Source organism: Chenopodium album, chromosome 10 (assembly GCF_948465745.1).
Source record: "Chenopodium album chromosome 10, dcCheAlbu1.1, whole genome shotgun sequence".
Classification (NCBI taxonomy): domain Eukaryota; kingdom Viridiplantae; phylum Streptophyta; class Magnoliopsida; order Caryophyllales; family Amaranthaceae; genus Chenopodium; species Chenopodium album.
In genome coordinates this window covers 11,377,299-11,396,946 of record NC_137843.1, presented here as the reverse complement: position 1 = coordinate 11,396,946, position 19,648 = coordinate 11,377,299, and the positions used below count along the sequence as shown (strand labels likewise).

Genomic DNA, 19,648 nt, shown 5'->3' with positions numbered 1-19,648 from the left:
AATCTACTACCATCTATCATGGACTCCATAACAAAAACAAAAGTCGGGCGCTCTCTCCAACACCATGATTGGAGCTTTTGAACTTTCCGAGGATTGCCCAATCCCCGGAAGTTCCAACTCAAAGTTTTCATTGCTGTTCGCGGGGTTGGTTGTCTCCAACACCCGCTACTTCATTGTTGATCATCGTGTTTTGCACCCTAGCCCTTTTGTTAGTGTCCTCACGACTCACCAAATCATCCCCCAAGCTGTCCTTCCTCTTTCGCCTACCCCCTCCATGCTCCCTGACAAATCACACCCCCCCTCACCTCTTTTAAGCTTCACCCCTTTTTTTGCCAGCTTATGTCTCCCTCTCTCCCCTGCCTTAAACAAAAAGGATAGAGTCGCAGCCCCATCAGTACATTGAACCCCCTCCATACTATCCTCCCCATACCCCACCTCCATATCTTCCCCATTATTATTAGCAGGTGAAGACAAATGCTCCCCACCCTCTAATAAATTAGCTTTCCCATCACTCCCTCCCTCAATGCTCAACACCATCTCTCCCTGCTCCCCAAGAGTCACACCCCCTGTCTTCTCACTACTCACCAACGCCACCTCCTTAGCATTCCCTTCCATATCCACCTCACTACTCACAGATTTTTTTATTCACAAACAACACCTTCCTACAAGCTTTAACCTCTTCTATTTCATCAATCAACTTCTGTCTACCCTTACGAGGTGTCGCCCTTAAATTTAGACTCCATCTCAGTCCCTGATTCTGCTCCTCTTCCGGGAAATTGAGACGGTCTTTTTCACTATGTCCCATCATCCCACACATAAGGCAAAAGAACGGTAGACGCTCATACTTCAGTCCAATTCGGATCACCTTTCCATCTCTCCCTCTCATGTTAAGGAAACGGCGCAAAGGTTTTGTGACATCCAAATTCAACTTAACTCTCCTATATTTATCAAGTCCAAGATCATCATCTTCTACCTCTAACAGATCACCCATAGAAGCAGTCAGGGCGGATACCGTAGCATTAGACCGTCGGTTGAATGGAAGGTTCTCCAACCGAACCCAGAACGGGGAATGGGTCAGCACAACCTCTGTTGGTTACTCATCCCCTGCAACTTCCTTCAGCAGTAGCAGATTATTTTCAAAACACCATGGGCGCCCTTCAAGAACCTTTTCTTTGTCTTTCCAATGGAAAAACTGAAAAGCAAACAAATTTCCTCCAATCACCCTAATTACCAGTCTTTTCAAGACCGCCCACGCTTGAATCATGGTCCTTTTGAAAGCCGCTAGGTTAATTGTTCGATCGGACATCAACTTTCCCACCAGCATAAGGGAAACACTTCGTCAGATTCATTGTCAATAACATCACCCACATCCATAATCTCGTTCTCAAGATCGTTAATTCGCAAATTTGCGCAATGATTAGCTAATTCATCGACCATGATTGGCCGGAGAAACACCTGTCTTTCGAGGTAGCGCTCGCCTTTCTCTCGAGGTAGGTCACGCCCTTTCTTTCGAGGGAGGTGATTTGTGGATAGTATTATTTGTAATAAATTATTTCTTAATACCTACTAGCCCTAATAATTTTGAGATAATAATTGTGAGTTAATATTAATTAGTCATAATTAATGATTAGAAAAATATTTTTAGACTTCATTAGTTCGAATAATTAAACGCAATGGGAATATTGTTGCCCGTTATGTTGCTAGGTGGGATACGAGTTTGGAGTTAGAGCGTATTTGTATGAATTCTTTTCCCCAAAGCCTACATAGTTTGGTGGACCTTGATCTAATATAATCTCCAAAAGTTCTTTCAAAAAAAAAAAAAACCGAATAATTAAAATACTCGTAATATTTAGTGTGAGATGATTTGACCAAAATCTAATAATTGTAATGATTTGTACAATAACCTCATTCATCCATTCTAGTTCGTATTTCATGTAGGAGTGCTAATAAAGATAAGTAGGGCATCTAGAGCAACTCATCAAGAAATCCAACTAGTAAAAATAAGTCGGCGCTTTACAAAAGTATTGTTCATTTCAATGCTTATTTACTATTTTCTCGTGGAGTGAAACTTAAAAGGATGTGGAATTCGATAAAATCTCTAATCTAAGTGCACTTTACTAAAAAAAATCTAGCAAATAAAACTATTTACAATGTAAAATTAATTTCAATTTAGTAAAAATAATAATTTCAGTTAACTAACAATAAAATAAAGATAATTGGGCTAAGAGCCTAAGACTATGTTTGGTTCACCTTATTTTTTTTATACGATACTTATTTCAAATTAGATCAGAATTACTCGGTACTAATAAATAAATATCTTAAATTTTACTAACATTATAATGATTAAATAAAAATATTGTTTTTAAAGAAATAAAGTTTTGATTTTTAAGGAGTCTAATATTTTGTAAATTGCACACGTGTTGATCAGAGTTTATAGCTTTGTGGTTTATTTATTTTATCTGTGAGCTTTTCATTCAAGATCGTGATCAAGAATTGGTGGTGCTCTGATTTCCTTGAACAAGGCACTTATTAAAAAATATATATACTCGGTTGTCGTTCAAGGGTATAATCTATTCATTTTTTTTTTTTGCTCATTTTAAATTTTTTTAAATGAGTAAAAACCTACTCTTAGGTGCACCTATAAATACCTTGATCAAATTAATCAAAATACAACCAATCTTTGATCATGATCTTGAGAAAAATATAGAAATATAATAACCTCAATTTATTTAAAGTTACCAAATAAAATACAAAGCTATAAACCCTAATCTACATGTGCATTATTTATAAATATATTAGTTTCCTTAAAAATCAAAATTTTATTTTTCAAAAATGATAATTTTATTTCATCATAACAATGTTAGTTTCATAAGAATAATATTGAGAATAATAGTAGCAGTAACAACAAATTTAAAAGAAGCAAATAAGATTTTTTTTTTTTTTAATTTTTATATATCTATACACAAGCTTGCGGTAGGAAAGAGGAGGAAAGAGAAGTGGTACATGGCACCTTGGCTAGTGGTAGACTGTGGAATGAGGTGATGATAGTGGTGACAGACGCGAGAGAGAATAAAGAATTCAGGTGGCTTTAAGAGGAGAGGAAAGAGAAAATTTTGGTGCAATTGATTTGTGAAGAGGGGAGGGTTATTTATAGTGGTTAAAGAGTAAAAAGATAAATTTAAGGTGGGCTAGAATTAGTAGAAAATAAGATAGAATTTAAAGTAATTAAATGAATTGAATGGGAATAGGTCTAGATTAATTTGTGTTGAAAATTTTAATGAAAAGATGGAAGAAAAATAAGATTAACAACAAATTCATTGGAGGAGGAATGACATAGATTAATTGGGGTAGGTTAGAAGAAGGTTCTTAAAACTAAATAACTAGCCTTTCTAACTTGTATGGCTTTGCTCATTTCTTGTAACTAGGGCAGCTAACGCGCGCGATGCACGCGCATAGCTAGTCATATCTAGAAGCTCTTTCGGCTTGGTCTTAAAATCACAAATTTAGTTGTTGACAGAATTAATGACAAAAAAATATGTAAACAACTATGTTTATGAGTTTAAATGCGCGCGCATAGCTAGTCATATCTAGAAGCTCTTTCGGCTTGGTCTTAAAATCACAAATTTAGTTGTTGACAGAATTAATGACAAAAAAATATGTAAACAACTATGTTTATGAGTATAAATGTCCTAGACAACTAACATTAAAGCATGATAGCAAATAAGTACATAATTAAATATTTTAGAGGGTATAATTGTCCAAACATTATTCATTAAAAAAACTTGTACATATTAATGAGGGTATATATGTAAATACACATTTTAAAGGGTATAATTGGCATTACACTATTCATAAGAGTAATTTTCTACTTTTTATAAGGTAGGGATTTGTGACATCTATAAATAATACTAAAGTAGCAACCGCTGACATCATCTTTCCTTTAAACCTATACACGTGTCAGCTTATTATAAAAAAAAAAAAAAAAAACATTCCGCTCAAAAGTGTATTGCATGTTATAGAAAAAATTATCACTTCATAGTTTAAATACATTGTACATAAATAAATAATTTAAATTTACAACAGTAAACTACTATTTCCTATAATAGTAGTTGTTTTTGTATATATCTCATACCATACATTTTATATAAATCAATAATTTAAATTAACAAAAGTAAACTACAGATTTCTATTTTTCCTAAAAAATAGGATATTAATGGATATAGTTGTTTTTCGACTTATACTTTCTTTTGATTTAAAAGAATAGAAGATTTATCATTTCCTATCCTCAATTCCTTAACTAGATGTTCAAACCTAGAAATCTCCTGAAATTTCTAAACACATTTTCAATTCAATTTGATTGTTCGTTTGTTTGAAGTCATTAACTTGAATCCAAAGCTCTTAAAATTTTCTCCAATTCCATTGATGAAGAATTTTTTTTTTTTTTTTATAACTTACGATCATTTTTTCTTGTTCTACTCAATATATTAATTAGTTATCTAACGCCTCGAGAAAATTCTTTGTCTATGTGAAATTTATGCTACAATTTTATTTGTTAAAACCGTGCATCGCACGGGGCTAATCTAGTTAAGTACTCCGTAATAAGATTGATATCATGCATATTTTCAAGTTATCAACTACTCATTTCTCGTGTCTATATATAAATTCTGACGTGTTATTATTAATTTTGATGATTGTGTAAATTGGGTTGTATGCTTGTATCTTGTATGGCTTTGCTCCAGCTCAAATAATGGCTCAAAGACTTGGATTAATAAGAGAAAAGGATTGAACATGCATGCTTGCAATCAACTTGGTATCATTCAGAACATTGTCATGTTGTAGTAATTTTTTTACATGTCATTAAAACAAAGTCTCTTTTACCTAAAAGCTGTAGAGTCATTAATTTGAACATTGAGATTTCAGTTTACTTGCTTGCAGATATTTGTAATTCATCTACTGAATTTTTGGCTCTTAATCATAAGGAAAATGATGAATTTATGAGTTAGGACCAAGTGAACACCATTTCTTATTAGACGTATAATGCTCATTGAACTTTTATGTTCATTAGATGAAGGTGGTGGAAACTAGGAGACTTTTTAATTAAGACCAATTTTTAGTTATGAATGATGTATTTTGAAATGTGCACTTTGATCATGTATTTACTTTATTACGAAATACCAGCTATGGAGTGCCAATTATACTTATTTGTGGAAAGGGGCGGATACAAGGGTGTTTGTGAGTTCATTGATTGTAGCTAGCATAGAAGGTAATAGCTGTATTCAATTTAATTTATTTATTTATTTTTTTATTTATTACTGCATTTTATAAATGTAGGTTCGGAAACAAGTTTTTAAGAAATCAAATAAAGTGCATATAGGGAATGAGCATCAATGTATTGTCATTTTAAGCCTTTATATTTCCTTGTCGCACATAGCATTATGTTTATTCATTTAATTTTTTTGTCCGTTGTAATCTAAACAAATAGGGATGGCAATATTAAGTGGATATCTACGAACCCGCTCCACCCGCTACAAATAAATGGACGAAAACCCGAATTAAATGGATGAGAAGCGGGTGACGGATGAAGTGGGTGATGGATCGGATCGGATGTGGATGATACTTTTTTCACCCGCTAACCATCCACCCACCCGTTTAACATATATTATATTTTTTAATTTAAGAATTTTAATAATAAAATATGAAATGTGCAAGAAAATTACTTATTTTTTTGTTGCAAATTAATTTTTCAAACAATATATTGTTATTGTTTCATTTTGTATTAATAAAATAAAAACATTCTTGTACAAATAACCGAAAATTAGAGTTTATGTGAGTTTTTTCCACTTTAATACTCATCCATTAGTCATCCGCTCCACCCGTTTCATCCGCGGATGATGGACGGACGGATATGGATGATGGGTGAAGCGGATGACGGATGGATGTGGATGGAGCGATTAGAGTAATGGATGGATGCGGGTGAAGCTCCACCCGATCCAAATCCGATCCATTGTCATCCCTATAAACAAACAATGAATTTTGGTGTTGTGTAAGGGCTTCTTATGCCTATAGTAACTTATGTTATTTCACTTTCCTTTCGTTTGTTGAAAACTTAATTTTTTTTATTTGAAACCTTAATTTAATTTCAACCATTTTCAAAATAATAAAAAAGCCAAAAAAATAAAAAAAAAACCTTACAAAAAATTGTCCAGAAGCAAAGCCATTAGTTTAGGGGTGTTTAATACTACTTGTATTGAGAATTTATATCTCTTAAGGGATGATTATAAGTGCACCGAATGACTATTATTATTATTTAATGAAATCTCCCCACCTTACTCCCAACAAAAAAAAAAAAAAAAAAAAAAAAAAAAAAAAAAAAAAAACAATTTAGGAAAAATTAGAAACAATAATCCCAACTTTCATCAATTTTTGGTAGAATAATCCCAACTTTGGATTAAACTGTAATAATCCGAACGTTGGGGGGTCTTCTTTTTCTTCAATCTCTAACCGGTCAACAGAAGTCAATGAACTACTATATCAAGTCACTTGACACGTGGCAAGCCCTGATTGGCCCAAATTTTAAAAAAAAATCAAAAAAACCAACCAACCTCCCCTCCCCCACCGTCCCACCCACCACCACTGCCCAGTTCGTCAACACTACCTCGCTGACCGCGAGTAATCCCACGCTAGAACGCCGCTCTTCCCACGCTGATCGCCGCTTTCCCTCATCGTTTTCCCCTTTCCCCGAAATCCCCTCCAAACCCCTCGTGCAACCAGCACAAAAAACCCCTTTCCCACTCCCGAAAAACCCCAAATACTCCTCCTCCACTCGAAACCCTAGCGGCTAGGATTTTCAATGGCGGGGGAAGGGTGTTTGGGGGTTTCGGGAGTTAGGGAGAGTTTTAAAGGGAGTTTCAAGTGGTGGTGGTCGCTGGAAAAGGATTTTCGAGTGGTGGTTGCCGGTGGATCGGAAAAGGAGGGGAGGAAGGTGGGTCACATCACTGTTGTTGGGGGAGGGGAGAAACCGGCACAAGAGGAGGGGGAGTAGTAGCAGCTGCTGACGGCTAGGTTTGGGTGGCCGAATTCTGAGTTAAGTAGGGTTTTTTGTTGTTTTTATATTGCTTTTAACCAATTAACTCGTCACACGTGTCACTTTTTTAAAAAAATTAACCCATTCAATCGGTAACCGGTATTTGGGATTGAAGAAAAAGAAGACCCCTCAAAGTTCGTATTATTCTAATATAATCCAAAGTTGGAATTATTCTACCAAAATTGATGAATGTAGGGAATATTTCAAGCAATCCTACACTTGAGCCCCACTGTGATCATACACTTAAGCATGGTGGCGTCCAAGGGAAGAAGGTAGAGTAAAAGAGTCGCCAACAAGTTTTAAGAACTTGTAAACCGTTCACAGGGTAAAGGTTACACCCCTTAACGATCCAGGAGATCGTTAACTCCAATAGGTCTGGAACCATCACTGGAAGTTCGGGGATGAAGGTACAAATCCAACCTAAAAGAGATTGAACTTGCCCTAAAAAGGCCTCTACTTTATTCTTCTCGTATTTATGTGCGTTTTCTGACTTACATGCAATCAATAGATTAACCCTAAACCTGTTTAATCTATGTTGGTTGAATATTAATGCACAAACAAACCTATTATTGGCGATCACTTGAATTATAATCATATTAGCCTAAACAAGATTATTAATTATCTTATTAAGCGTGATTACAAGTACAAATTCCCTTTAAACATGCATAAAAGGTGTGATCAAGCAATAACAACAATAATATAAATATAATATCAAGCAACATAATAACAATCATCATAATAATGTTCTCAATCTCAAAGCATAATAATATTAGCAAGATCGATCCTAGGCATGATACTAATTAACAAGATTAATAACAAATCCTAGCATGTCACTAAACATTAAAGATAAAAGCTTTAACCCTAATATGATATTAGGAAAGAAATAGGAAGCATCATAATAATATATACATGATATTAGAAACTTTAGTTATTACCCTAAACATGATACTAGGAAGCAATATAACATCCTAACATGATAATAGGAATCAACAAAATAATTTAAGCATGATTTCTATATCAAAAGATCAATAAAACAATTACAGTACTTACTTCGATGCCTCGTATCTCTTTCCAATAACAAAATACACACGTTAGTAACTTTAAGGAAAAACAAACAATTAAATTAAATAATTGAAATAAAAATTTGGGACCAAACTCTCAGAAATTGTAAACCTTTCACGTCTAGGGCGAAGGCAGCTTCGAACTTGGCTAGGTGTGTCTAGAGCTAATGTATGTGGAATTTTGTAAAAGGGAAGGTTTAGAAAAAGAATAGAGAGAGAGGGAAAGCTTCTAGCTTTTAGAGAGAGAAAGAATAGAATTAGATGATTGTTGGTGATTTGAAAACAGAGAGATACAACCCCTATTTATAGAAAAAATAGCATGGGATCAAAGAAAATCATATTCGGAATAAAATACCTCATGTCGCTTGCGACAGAAGTCAGCGCCAGACGACGGGCTCGTCGCCAGGCGACGAAGGCCAGCGCCAGGCGACGAAGGTCAGCGCCTGGCGACGACGCTGTCATCCCGCGCTGGTTTAAAAGTCAACGCGCTTTTACACGCGTAATTACCTTTAAAACCGGTTACAAGTAATTATGCGTCCGAGTAGTTTTCGAAATCATATTTAACATATTTATTCTAAATAAAACATCTTTAATTAATAGTCCTAATTCCATTAGAATTAAAGAGAATCTTCTAGAACATCAAAATCAATCCTAACAACTTTAGGAATAATAATTAATAGGCCCTCCTCTAGATCATTGGGCATGTAAAAATCATTTCGAACCCAATTTAATTTAATCCATAACCTCCTCATTATTCATCGGAATTGGGCTTATAATATATCGTTGGAAATCTCTTCTCAAGCCTAATCCAACTACACTATCATTGGACTCTTATTATGGACCAAACCAAATTGGACTGGCTACTTTTCATAAATAAGAGTAAGAGAAGAAATATTTTTTTGAAAACAGAAAGAGAAATATTTTAATAAAACATCCTCATCATTAGACTTTCCACATTTTCACTTCGTTCGATAATCAAATGACGCGAAAGGTATTCATCATTGGGTTTGGTTTTGGGGAGACATATTTGGGTGTCTACAATGAAAGTTGGGTTTATTATCTCTAATTTTTCCAACAATTTATAAACGCTTTGATATTTGAGAAATAGAATGATAAAGAAAACGGATTTTTCACCAAATGCCCTTGAGTTATTTTTTTATTCACCATAAACCCATGAAAATTTTCAAATTCACCATATACATTTGAGTTTCACAAAAAAGGCACCGAATGCCCATAATGACTAACGATAATTAATTCCGTTAATCATTAAGGTTAATAATTCCATGTGGCAGCATGTTATTGGTTATTTTTTAAATTAATTAATTAATTATTTTAAAAAGACTTAAGGTTTTTTTTTAAAAAAAGAAAAAACAAAAACCACCTCTAACCCCCCACTAGCGAACCACCTTAGCCAAGCCACCTCCCCATAGCTGCCACCCAGCCCAGCTTCCTCACCGCCGCCGCCTACATAGCCTCTTCACCGCGCTGGCATCGACAATCCCCTCAACCATACCCCCCTCCTCTTCAACCGTAAAAACCCCTCCTTAATTTCCCACCTTAGCCAAACATCAAGAAACCACCCTGAAAACACCGTCGTCGGCTGCCAGCTAGTCCCCCCCTCCCCACGTTTGTCATTCTCCAGAAGCCCAGGCCCCCTTCCCCACACCGCGTCGTCCATCTTAGCCACAAACAACCACCCCCAAACCCTAAAAATCCCAGATCGAAACCCTAAAAATCAAAATCAAGGGTTTTGATTTTGGGGTTTTTTATTTTGGGGTTTCTGCGAGGTGGTTCACGGGATGGAGATGGCTGGGGAAGGGGCGGTTTGAGTTTGCCAGTGTGGGGATGTGAGTTTGGACGCCGACGGTGGGGAGGGGAGGAGTTTTTGAGGGAGAGAGGAGGGGATTTTAGGATTGGGGAATGGGTGGTTCAGGGGAAGTCGACTGGTGGTGTGTCGAGTTTGCGATGGCATCAACGTCGGTGCAGGGGTTCAGGCGAATTCCGCTTCGGCAAGGGCAGGGTGGCGGCTGGGGCTGGGCTGGGTAGGTGGGTTTTTTTATTTTATTTTATTTTTATTTTTTTGATAAATTAATTAATTATTTATTTTAAAATTTAAATAATATAAATGACAGTCAATCATAAGGTGCCACGTGACAAATTAAGCCTAAATGACTAACGGGCATTTTGTAATATTTTTTGTAAATTCAGGGATATACGGTGAATTTGAAAATTTTTATGGATACATAATAAATATAAAAAAAATAACTCAAGAACATTTGGTGAAAAATCCGTAAAGAAAACTAATAAGTACTGCTCTGCCCATAATTGGACGATTTTATCCGCCCCATTTATTTATTAGACGGGTCTAACCCATTTATAATTGTGGCGGGTCATATGCACCTACGGCCCTACCTCTCTCAACGCTCTCCATTGAAGCACACTCAACGTTCTCCATTGAAGCGCAGTTGACGTTCTCCGTTGAATCTAATACTTGTTTCCCTCCCATTGGAGCAGCTTCTGAGGTAAGTTGTTTGTTTTTGTTATCATCATATCAATTTCACAATCTAGGGTTTAATCTAATTTAATTTTCAATGCATTAAGTGTAGGGTTCGAAAATCTCAACTATTGATTCCAAATTTTAAGATAACCAGCGATCATTTTACCAGAAAACAAAACTATGAGCCTAATTTGATCATTGAATCAAATATGCCTAAAATTATGTGATTTTTTTTTGAGATAATTGAATCAAATTTGGTTGCTAATGTATTGCACGACCCTTTAATGTTAGGATTCAACTATGAAATTATTAGAAGTTACAAACGTACGGGGACCTTTTTTTATGGATCCGCCACTGGGGTGGAACTATATTACCGTGAATGACTGAATGGCATGTAGTCAATGAGAACTTATGATCATGGACTGTAGAAGGAACTTATGTTTATTCATGTAATTATTTTGCCCCTTGTGAATCTGAACAAGCAATGAATTTTGGTGTTTCAGCTCCTCTTTCGTCGCCTAATAGTAGATTATTTTGTATGCTAGGATCACTATTTTGGACTTTGCTTAAAGTGAGTTGCTGCCATGATAGGAAGTGCCCGTGTTCGGCTTAGTGGTTGGCAGCAGGCTGCAGTTGCTCTTGGTTCAGCTGTTGGTGCACTAGTTGATCCACGAAGAGCTGATCTCATAGCAGCCTTGGGAGAGACTACTGGAAAGCCTGCTTTCGAAAGAGTTCTTGAAAGAATGAAAACAAGTCAAGAGGGCAAAGTAAATCTTTTGCTTTTTTTTTTTAACTTCTATATTTCTATCAAATAAGTACCTCTTTTTTTCAATCTTATGGGCGAAATCATTAGTTGTGTTCATCAAATATTGTTGAATTTTATTTATGCATGTGCCTTAGTAGTAATATTATTACTTGATTTTATGATCATAGTTTTTGCATTATAGCTGTATCATGTATGCCTTTGTGTAGACATTACAAACATGTGCTCTTCTTTTTTGAAGTGTATAATAAGGATCTATTGCAGTTTCATCTTGGACAACTCCTCACGTATATTGGTTTGCATCATATTTACTAGGTTTTATTTTAGAACAGTATTGGCAAGTAATAGCACCCTCCTTTGAAATTGACAAATTACCAAGTTTTATCGTGCTAAGAATATACTGAATTTTCTGCGTGAAACATACAGCAAAATGTTTTTCCATGGTTTGAGCATTTATCTTATTGCTACTTTGAACTACTGTGTAGCACCCATGTTTGAATTTGACAAATTACCACTATAGCGATAATTTACTAACAATTTGCTGAATGTTATATACTTTTTCTCATATATTTATCAACGTCTGTGTAATATGATTGTAGAAGGTATTAATTTAGTAATCACACATATTGGACGACTTGGCGAGTCCCTAACTTTGTTGTTTTGTGAGTGTCTAACCTACTTGAGCTGTCGGGAGGTTTCTGTTTTCCTGTGTGCTGAAGTTCGGTGCATACTATGCAATTGAAGTATTTGCGGTGTTAGAACATTAAACCTGACAATTTATTATATCACAGACCATCAAATAGGCTCTGGCACTCAGTATATATCTGGCCGTTCAGGCTTCAGCTCATGATAAAATCAATACTGTAGTAATTAATCCCTCATCTCCCCAACTTCGATGCCTTGGGTTTCATTGGAGGCTTAATAAGAAAGTTTCTATTTATTACTATTGGCAATGTATATGACTTGAACTTAATTTTGTTAATATGATTTTATTTACAGGCAGTTCTCTTGGAAAGGCCGCGAGTTATATCTGCAAATGTTGGGCATGCATGGGACCTCCCTGAAAACACATTTGGGGCTGCATATGCCAAGTTCATGGGATCAAGGAATTTTTTACCAGATGATAGACCACCTGTACGATTTTTGGACACTGAAGAGTTAGCATATGTGGCTATGCGGGCTCGAGAGGTGCATGACTTCTGGCACACTCTCTTCGATCTTCCCACAAACTTATTGGGTGAGTCAGCTCTGAAGGTAATAGAGTTCCAACAAATGCATCTTCCAATGTGCTTCATGTCAGTCATAGGAGGTACAGCAAGATTCAAGTCTAAACAGAGATCACTTTTCTTTGAGCATTACTTACCCTGGGCCTTGCGTGCTGGAATGAACTGCAATGATTTGATGTGTATATATTATGAGCGCCACTTCGACGAGGATCTGGATGTTGTTCGGAAAAAATGGGGGATCATTCCTGCTCCTCCCCTTGTTGCTAAGGTTTGAAATAATATATGGCCAAGAGTAACTTTTGTTTAAGACACTTGATTTCCCCTCATATACCTATGTTAAATCCATCGCGCTAACATGGGCACTTGACAGTTGACTATTAATTTAGGACCAAATCATGGAATAAACTTGTAATGTGTACCCAATAGTTCAATACCCATGTTTGAATGAATGTGTCCGGGCAAACATAGAAACGGAAAGCAGGTGTAGTGTAGTGTTACCTGGAGTATGAATCTGAAGCTCAAAGGTTCATCTTTGGATTTGTAGTTACAGTAAGACAACTAGAAATCTTTATTTTAGTATACTGCAGACAGCAACCTGAGAGTCCAGGAGTGGCCTTTTTCTCCCACTTTGCAGGGTATTATTAGCTACTGCCCTTGGTTACAAGTCCAGAGACATGCAGTAGCCATATGATTAGCAGCCGCTTTAGGACCTTAAGCTTTCAACAAGTGCTGCTATAAACAGTAAATTGAATTTTTGAGTGTTGTGTTTGTCCAATTGTTCTCTACTAAATTCAGAGTGATATAACTGTTACTTCACCAGGTAAAACGTTCTGCTCCGTTGATCTAAATGATTAGCGGCAAGACATGCCCATGATATTTGTTATTCATTCTCCAACATGTGGTCATCTGGTCAAGAAGGATCGGTATGATGCAACTATGCAAGATATGCCAGGAAAAAAGGTTTAACGGTACTACGGTAGTAGCCTATCTGGTAGATTTTGCCCAATATCTGTTTCTTTGTTTGTTGGTTATCCTTTGTAGTTTGTAGGAGGGCCAACATCATGTGTACTTTCTTTAGTATGAGGAATTAAGATCTTCGGGATCAATTTAGATCAAATGGTTTACTACCACTTTTCTTAGAAGGATGGTAAGTACCAACTGCCATAATAAGGGTGGAACTTACCAAGGGAAGTTTACTTGTTATGTACTCCAACACTCCCTAAATTAAAGTATAGGAACTACGTATTGCTATATCTTTTGTTGCACGGGTAATTCTTAGGCACCCGTGTTGGTTGCAACAATATATATACGAAGTGTTTTTTTGTTTTTATTTTATATCTTTAGAAAAATACTTACCACTTTCCTGGTGCTAGTCATCAAGTTATTGGAGCAAATAAAAGTGAAAACAAGTTTTCCATTTTGAATTAATACTTCCTTCGTCCCTTTTTTTTGTTTTTTTTTTTTTGGGGTTGTTCCAATGAAATTGCCCAAATCAATTTAAGAAATTTTTGACGCTATTTCTTGATTTTTTCCCTTGCATTTTTTTTTTCTTCATATTCTTAAAAAAAAGGGCTTTGGAACAATAAAATACGGAGTACGTAGTAGTTTAATAGAAAATAAGTAGTTAATTTGTTTTTTTTTGTTGAGATTCGGTCAGGGTCAAAAGTGTTTTTCTTTGTAGTACACACAAGTATAAAGTAATACAAAGTACAATGTATGAGAAGTAATTTTTTAAATTATTGTAAATTTTCTTTTTACAGAAGAAACCCTGTAGAATTACAAGAATTTAGGCACTCTGCCTTTTGAATCAACTCACTCCAACCTAGATATCATTTTGGAGAATTTTAGTAACTTCAAATTTAGATATGTTAGAATTTGTTCGAATTTTTGGTTAATAATCTTGAATTTTAAAAGCAGGCTTTTAATTGTTCATTTTGACAGTTAAAGTATAAGGTGCGAACTTTTGGAAGATCTACAATTGATAGGCTCACAAAAGTCACAACAGTCGCAAGGGTTAGCAATGTAAAAACCTTTGATTCTTGGCTACAATGAAGAGTAGGAACAGTAATTCCTTCTTTTAAAGCATTAACAGATTTAGTTTTCAATTGAAATTCTCAGAAAACCAGCAATCTCCAGCTTACATTACATATAATCCACATTTAATTTTAGCATCAACACAGCAGAAGAGAATAGCAACATCCTTTAAGGAACGAACTCAACACTTGGATATCTATATTTGAATTGGCGGTCATTTTAGTTACTGTTTACTATCACCAGGTCCACCAAATAGATAACCTAAAGAAGATCCACCACCTGGGGCGTTATGAACCTTGGTTGAAGGTCGGTCCTGCATCCAATAAACCAAGATTTCTTAATCACAGCTAATGCAAAGAGTTATGGTAAATTAACAAGATACACATCGCAAGATAGGCGAATTCCAATCTGATTGTTTTACTCAATGCAAAGGTACTTGGCATTCATCAATCTTAATTTATACAACCAAACAAGTTCATTTCCAAGTTAGCGAGAATTCAGGCTAATTATATTTTAAAATGTCCCAAAAACACAAGGCGGCCAATGCTAGTGACAAACAAGTATCTTCCAGTCTTTTCCAGCTAATCTTCGAACTATTCAAAGTCTTAAGAGATTAGTTTTTAACAATAGAGAAGCTCTCCAGTATATTATTTCTTTAACATTCATTGCTTTTACAACCGACACTTCTAAATTGTTTTTTTTTATACATAATCCCTGTTTATATCCCTAGTATATATGCTTATCATCAACTTTCTGCAGAATGTGCACAATTCAACAATAATGAACAAACAAGGTATTCCTTAACTTTTCGGATCACCAATCACATTCAAAGAGTTAAACAAGTAAATTCCCAAGGCAAGTGGTTATTATATTTGCATAGAATTTTGGAAGGGAAAAAGAAAAAAGCTATCTATTGTAACAGTCATACCGTGATGAAATTGCCCGTATTCTGTCCATCAGCACGGTGGTAGTTATTTATGTTACTATTAACTCCAGCAGGAACCTTCTTGACATTGGTAGGCTGGGAGTTAGAAGCAGCAGCAACAGGCTTTGGTGCTTCTTTCACAACCGGTTCTGCGCTAACATTGGCTGGAGCTTTAGCAGCAGCAGCCTTAGGAGCCTCTCCATTTCCAAACAGATAACCCAACGAACTCTGTCCGCCTCCACTGCTGACACCACGTCCCATTAGAAATGAACTCCTACAGTGACCAATTGTTAACGAGTTAAGAATCAGAGTGGAATAAAACTGCTGCAACGTGATATCACAAGATGATACGTGAACAAATAGGAGAAGAAAACAACTAAACAAGCATAAATGCAGCAATAAAAAAATTAAAAAAAAGTGGCTGAAATAGTCCAAAGTCATAAACAACAAAAGACCTATGTATTCTTTGTTTTAACCCTACGCATCAGCCTTTAACATTGTGCTTGAAAGTTGATAAATAAGTTGACTCAACTTATTGTGCCAAAGCTTGTTATATCAAAATTCTGCACTGAATGATCGTCAAGTATGCTCAAATCCTCCAAAGAGTGAAAAGGGTGTCAGTAGACAGGATACTAAAATACTATAGAACACTTGAACACATATGAGTAGAAGACTATCAAATTATCAATATTACTGCCAATCTATAAGACAGTAAAAATTTCCACCTCAATCAATTCTATCGCACATTAACTCAAATAAGCAATCTATGAGAACAAATTGGTGTGTGATAATGGGTGGCCAGCGATTTAGTCCAAGTCTGAAACCAGCACAAAGTAACACGTGTTCAAAATCATTCCATCGTATCTGTAAACGACTCGCTCCTTGTATTTGGGAAAATAAATCAATAGTAGATATCACCCCTTGTCCAAGAGTGAGGCTCTATTTGATTAAAAAGAGAGGCATAGGTAACAAATTAACACTAATAGTTTGAAATAGAAGTCTTTGGGATGACACCAAGAGACTAAGCAAAGCAAATCCAGTTCACATTATTTCTCTTCAGAGCTCCCCATGAACACCCAAATCGCGTCGAATAACACCCTCAATATCAAATATTTCATCCAATCCGAATACCTCACTGCACGCACCACCCACCTTCTCCGGTAACTCTATAGTAATCACTAATCACTAGTTCACTTAGCTAGCTAAGGCTATCGCACTCGAGCACACAGTAAAGTATGCCGTACCAAACATCCATGACGGATCTACATTCTAGATCACACAAAACCACAAATGTATACCAAAATAACCAAACAATGGCTATAATTAATATTTCAAAAATCAAATCAACTGTGCATCGACCAGCAGTTTCATACTTGATTACAATCAAATTATACCAACAAGTTAAAACTGCAAATTGATTTTCTTAACACCAACTCAATTCTCTCCAACAATCAGTAAAAAATATTAAAATGAAATTCGAGATCTGCCCATTTTCTTTAAAATTCTACAGAACAATGGGAATTTCAAGTCATTTTAATTCCATTATACATGAAATTCACTTCAACATATGAGATCAATCGGGTAAATTTTGTAGGTTAAAATCAACAAAAAAAAGAAAAGAAAAGAAAAAAAGAAAAATCATACAAATTCAATTATACAAACTGATGACCAATTAAAATGAAAGAATAAAAAAAAAATAAAAATAAAAATAAAAATAAAAAAACCTCGGGAAATACAAAATGAAGAACAATAACAACATTTCAAACAAAATTCAACAATGGGTATTACAAATCTGAGGAAAAAAGGGGAATTAATAGAAGAATTAGGGTTAGGAATGGAATACCTGAGGCAGATCTGAAATGGAAGGAGGTAAGAGAAAAGAGAGCACTTTGAATAAAAGAGAAGGTTACCTGAGACCAAAGATATTCAATTGGGGTTTTATATAACTTTTGTAACTCACCGAACCTAATTTGTCTTTATTAAAGATTTAAGGAATAAATTAATGAGAGATTATTATATATATCCGCGTGTACGGTACACCTAAGGGAAGGGTTGTCATTGGTCCAAGATCAGACCGGACCGCATTGACTCGAACTGGACCGAAAATCGAAACTTAGAATTTTAAGAACCGAAAACCGGACCGATTAATTTAGGACTGAAAGAATCGGTCCAAAACCCGGACCGGACTACTTTAGACCGATTTAAGATTTAAAAAGAATACTATATTTTTAATAAAGTTATGAAAAATACGAAAAAAGTAAAGGAAAAACTATATTTTAATGTCATTTTTACGCCTTTTTTTGTATGTTTAGTACAAAAAAACTTATAAAGTTAAAATTTTCTAAGCTTATTAAGGAAACATTATTTAAGGTTTCACGCATATTTTTAATTAAAAAATTGGTCCGGTCCAAGACCGATTTTTATAGGATTTTGGACCGGACCGGACCGAAGACCGGAAAAATGAATTTCAAGACCCATAGACCGGACCGATTAATTCGGTTCGGTCCGGGGTCACTACAAAAAAATGTCCATATAGAAACGTAATTCTAGCGACGGAATTCAATCCGTTTCTAAATTAGAGACGGAATTTAAAAATTCGTCTCTAAATTAATTTAGTGACGGAATTAAAAAATCCGTCTCTAAATTAGAGACTTAATTAAAAAAATCTGTCTCTAAATTAGCAATGGAATTGAAAATCCATCTCTAAATTAGAAACGGATTTTTTTTTTTCCGTTGCTAAATTAGAAACGGATTTTTTTCCATTGCTGAGTCTAGCAATGAATTTATTTTCCGTTGCTGACTTTAGAGACGGATTTTTTTTCCGTTGCTAAGTTAGAGACGGATTTTTTTTTTCCGTTGCTGAATTAGAGACGGATTTTTTTTTTTCTGTAGCTAATATGAGCGACATATTTTTAATTCCGTCTCTAAATAATTTTTGAAACAAATCATGTAAAATATTACATTAGAGACAAATTATGTAAGTTAAATTCGTCTCTAAACTAGAAACGGATTTACAAATCCATCTCTAAACTAGAAACGGAATTTTAAATCCATCGCTAAACCAGAGACGGATTTGAAAATCCGTTTCTAAGTTAGAGACGGATTTTAAATTCCGTTTCTAAGTTAGAGACAAAATCCGTCTCTAATATTTCTTTCACTTATTATCAATTATGTGCATAAAAGTAAACAAATAATATTTGGTATAGTTGGTAAGAGTTTCACTATGTGACTTTGAGGTCACGGGTTCGACTCCTACCAATTGCAATTCTTGCGATTGGGGATTCAAGGAGCCTTACATGCAAAGCCGAGTCGGGTTGACCCGAGTGAGGTCGAACTAAATTGACTCTCCTTCTAAAGTCAAAATATTTTTTCCGTTGCTGATATGAGCGACGGATTTTATTTTCCGTTGCTGAATCTAGCAACGGATTTTTTTATCTGTTGCTAAAGCTAGCGACAGATTTATTTTTTCCGTTGCTAAATCCTGCGACGGATTTATTTTTCCCGTTGCTAAATCTAGTGACGGATTTTTTTTTTCAGTTGCTAAATCCAGCGACAGATTTTTTTTTTCCTTCTCTAAATCCATTTAGCGACAAGGTTTTTACCAACGGAGTGATTTTGTCAATATATCCGTAGCATGTCCAGTGACGGATTTTTAGAAATTAGCAACGGATTTCACCTGTCACTAAAAGGCCAAATTTTTGTAGTGGGTGGTCCGGTCCATTTTTTCGGTCCGGACCGATTTATGAACACCCCTTATTTGTTTGTTCATTTGAATATATAAAATGAGTAATGATTATCGAAATGAGTAAAAAGTACTCTTGGGTGCACTGTGCACCCGAGTGTATAAAACAATTTCTATAAATTAAAGATAGACATTTTAAAATATTCGTCTGTTTCAAAATACTCCCTTTGTTTTTAAATATTTTAATCTATTTCTCCATGCGCAGAGTTTTAGAAAAAATTGGAGAAAATAATAAAATATAATAGTAGCGGGGTAAGGGGAAGAATAAAAAATTGTACTCCGTAAAAAGCAATAGTAATTGAGAGAATTGAAAAAA

At 35.2% G+C, this 19,648-nt stretch overlaps 2 protein-coding genes across 2 annotated transcripts; one reads left to right on the top strand and one right to left on the bottom strand.

The window, feature by feature from the left end:
• The first annotated feature begins 10,512 nt into the window (after positions 1-10,512).
• On the top strand, positions 10,513-13,961 carry LOC145563552 (ubiquinone biosynthesis protein COQ4 homolog, mitochondrial-like). Its single transcript, XM_081623999.1, has 3 exons — positions 10,513-10,667; positions 11,188-11,409; positions 12,405-13,961. Exons 2-3 carry the CDS (start codon positions 11,227-11,229, stop codon positions 12,903-12,905), a joined length of 684 nt encoding a protein of 227 aa, XP_081480125.1. The 5' UTR covers positions 10,513-10,667; positions 11,188-11,226; the 3' UTR covers positions 12,906-13,961.
• A 684-nt stretch (positions 13,962-14,645) lies between these two features.
• Positions 14,646-17,575, bottom strand: LOC145562242 (protein SPIRAL1-like 2). Its single transcript, XM_081622451.1, has 3 exons — positions 17,434-17,575; positions 15,594-15,864; positions 14,646-14,978 (listed from the first exon to the last, which is right to left on the bottom strand). The coding sequence occupies exons 2-3, from the start codon at positions 15,849-15,851 to the stop codon at positions 14,889-14,891; spliced, it is 348 nt and encodes a 115-aa protein (XP_081478577.1). The 5' UTR covers positions 15,852-15,864; positions 17,434-17,575; the 3' UTR covers positions 14,646-14,888.
• Between the last annotated feature and the right edge of the window lie 2,073 nt (positions 17,576-19,648).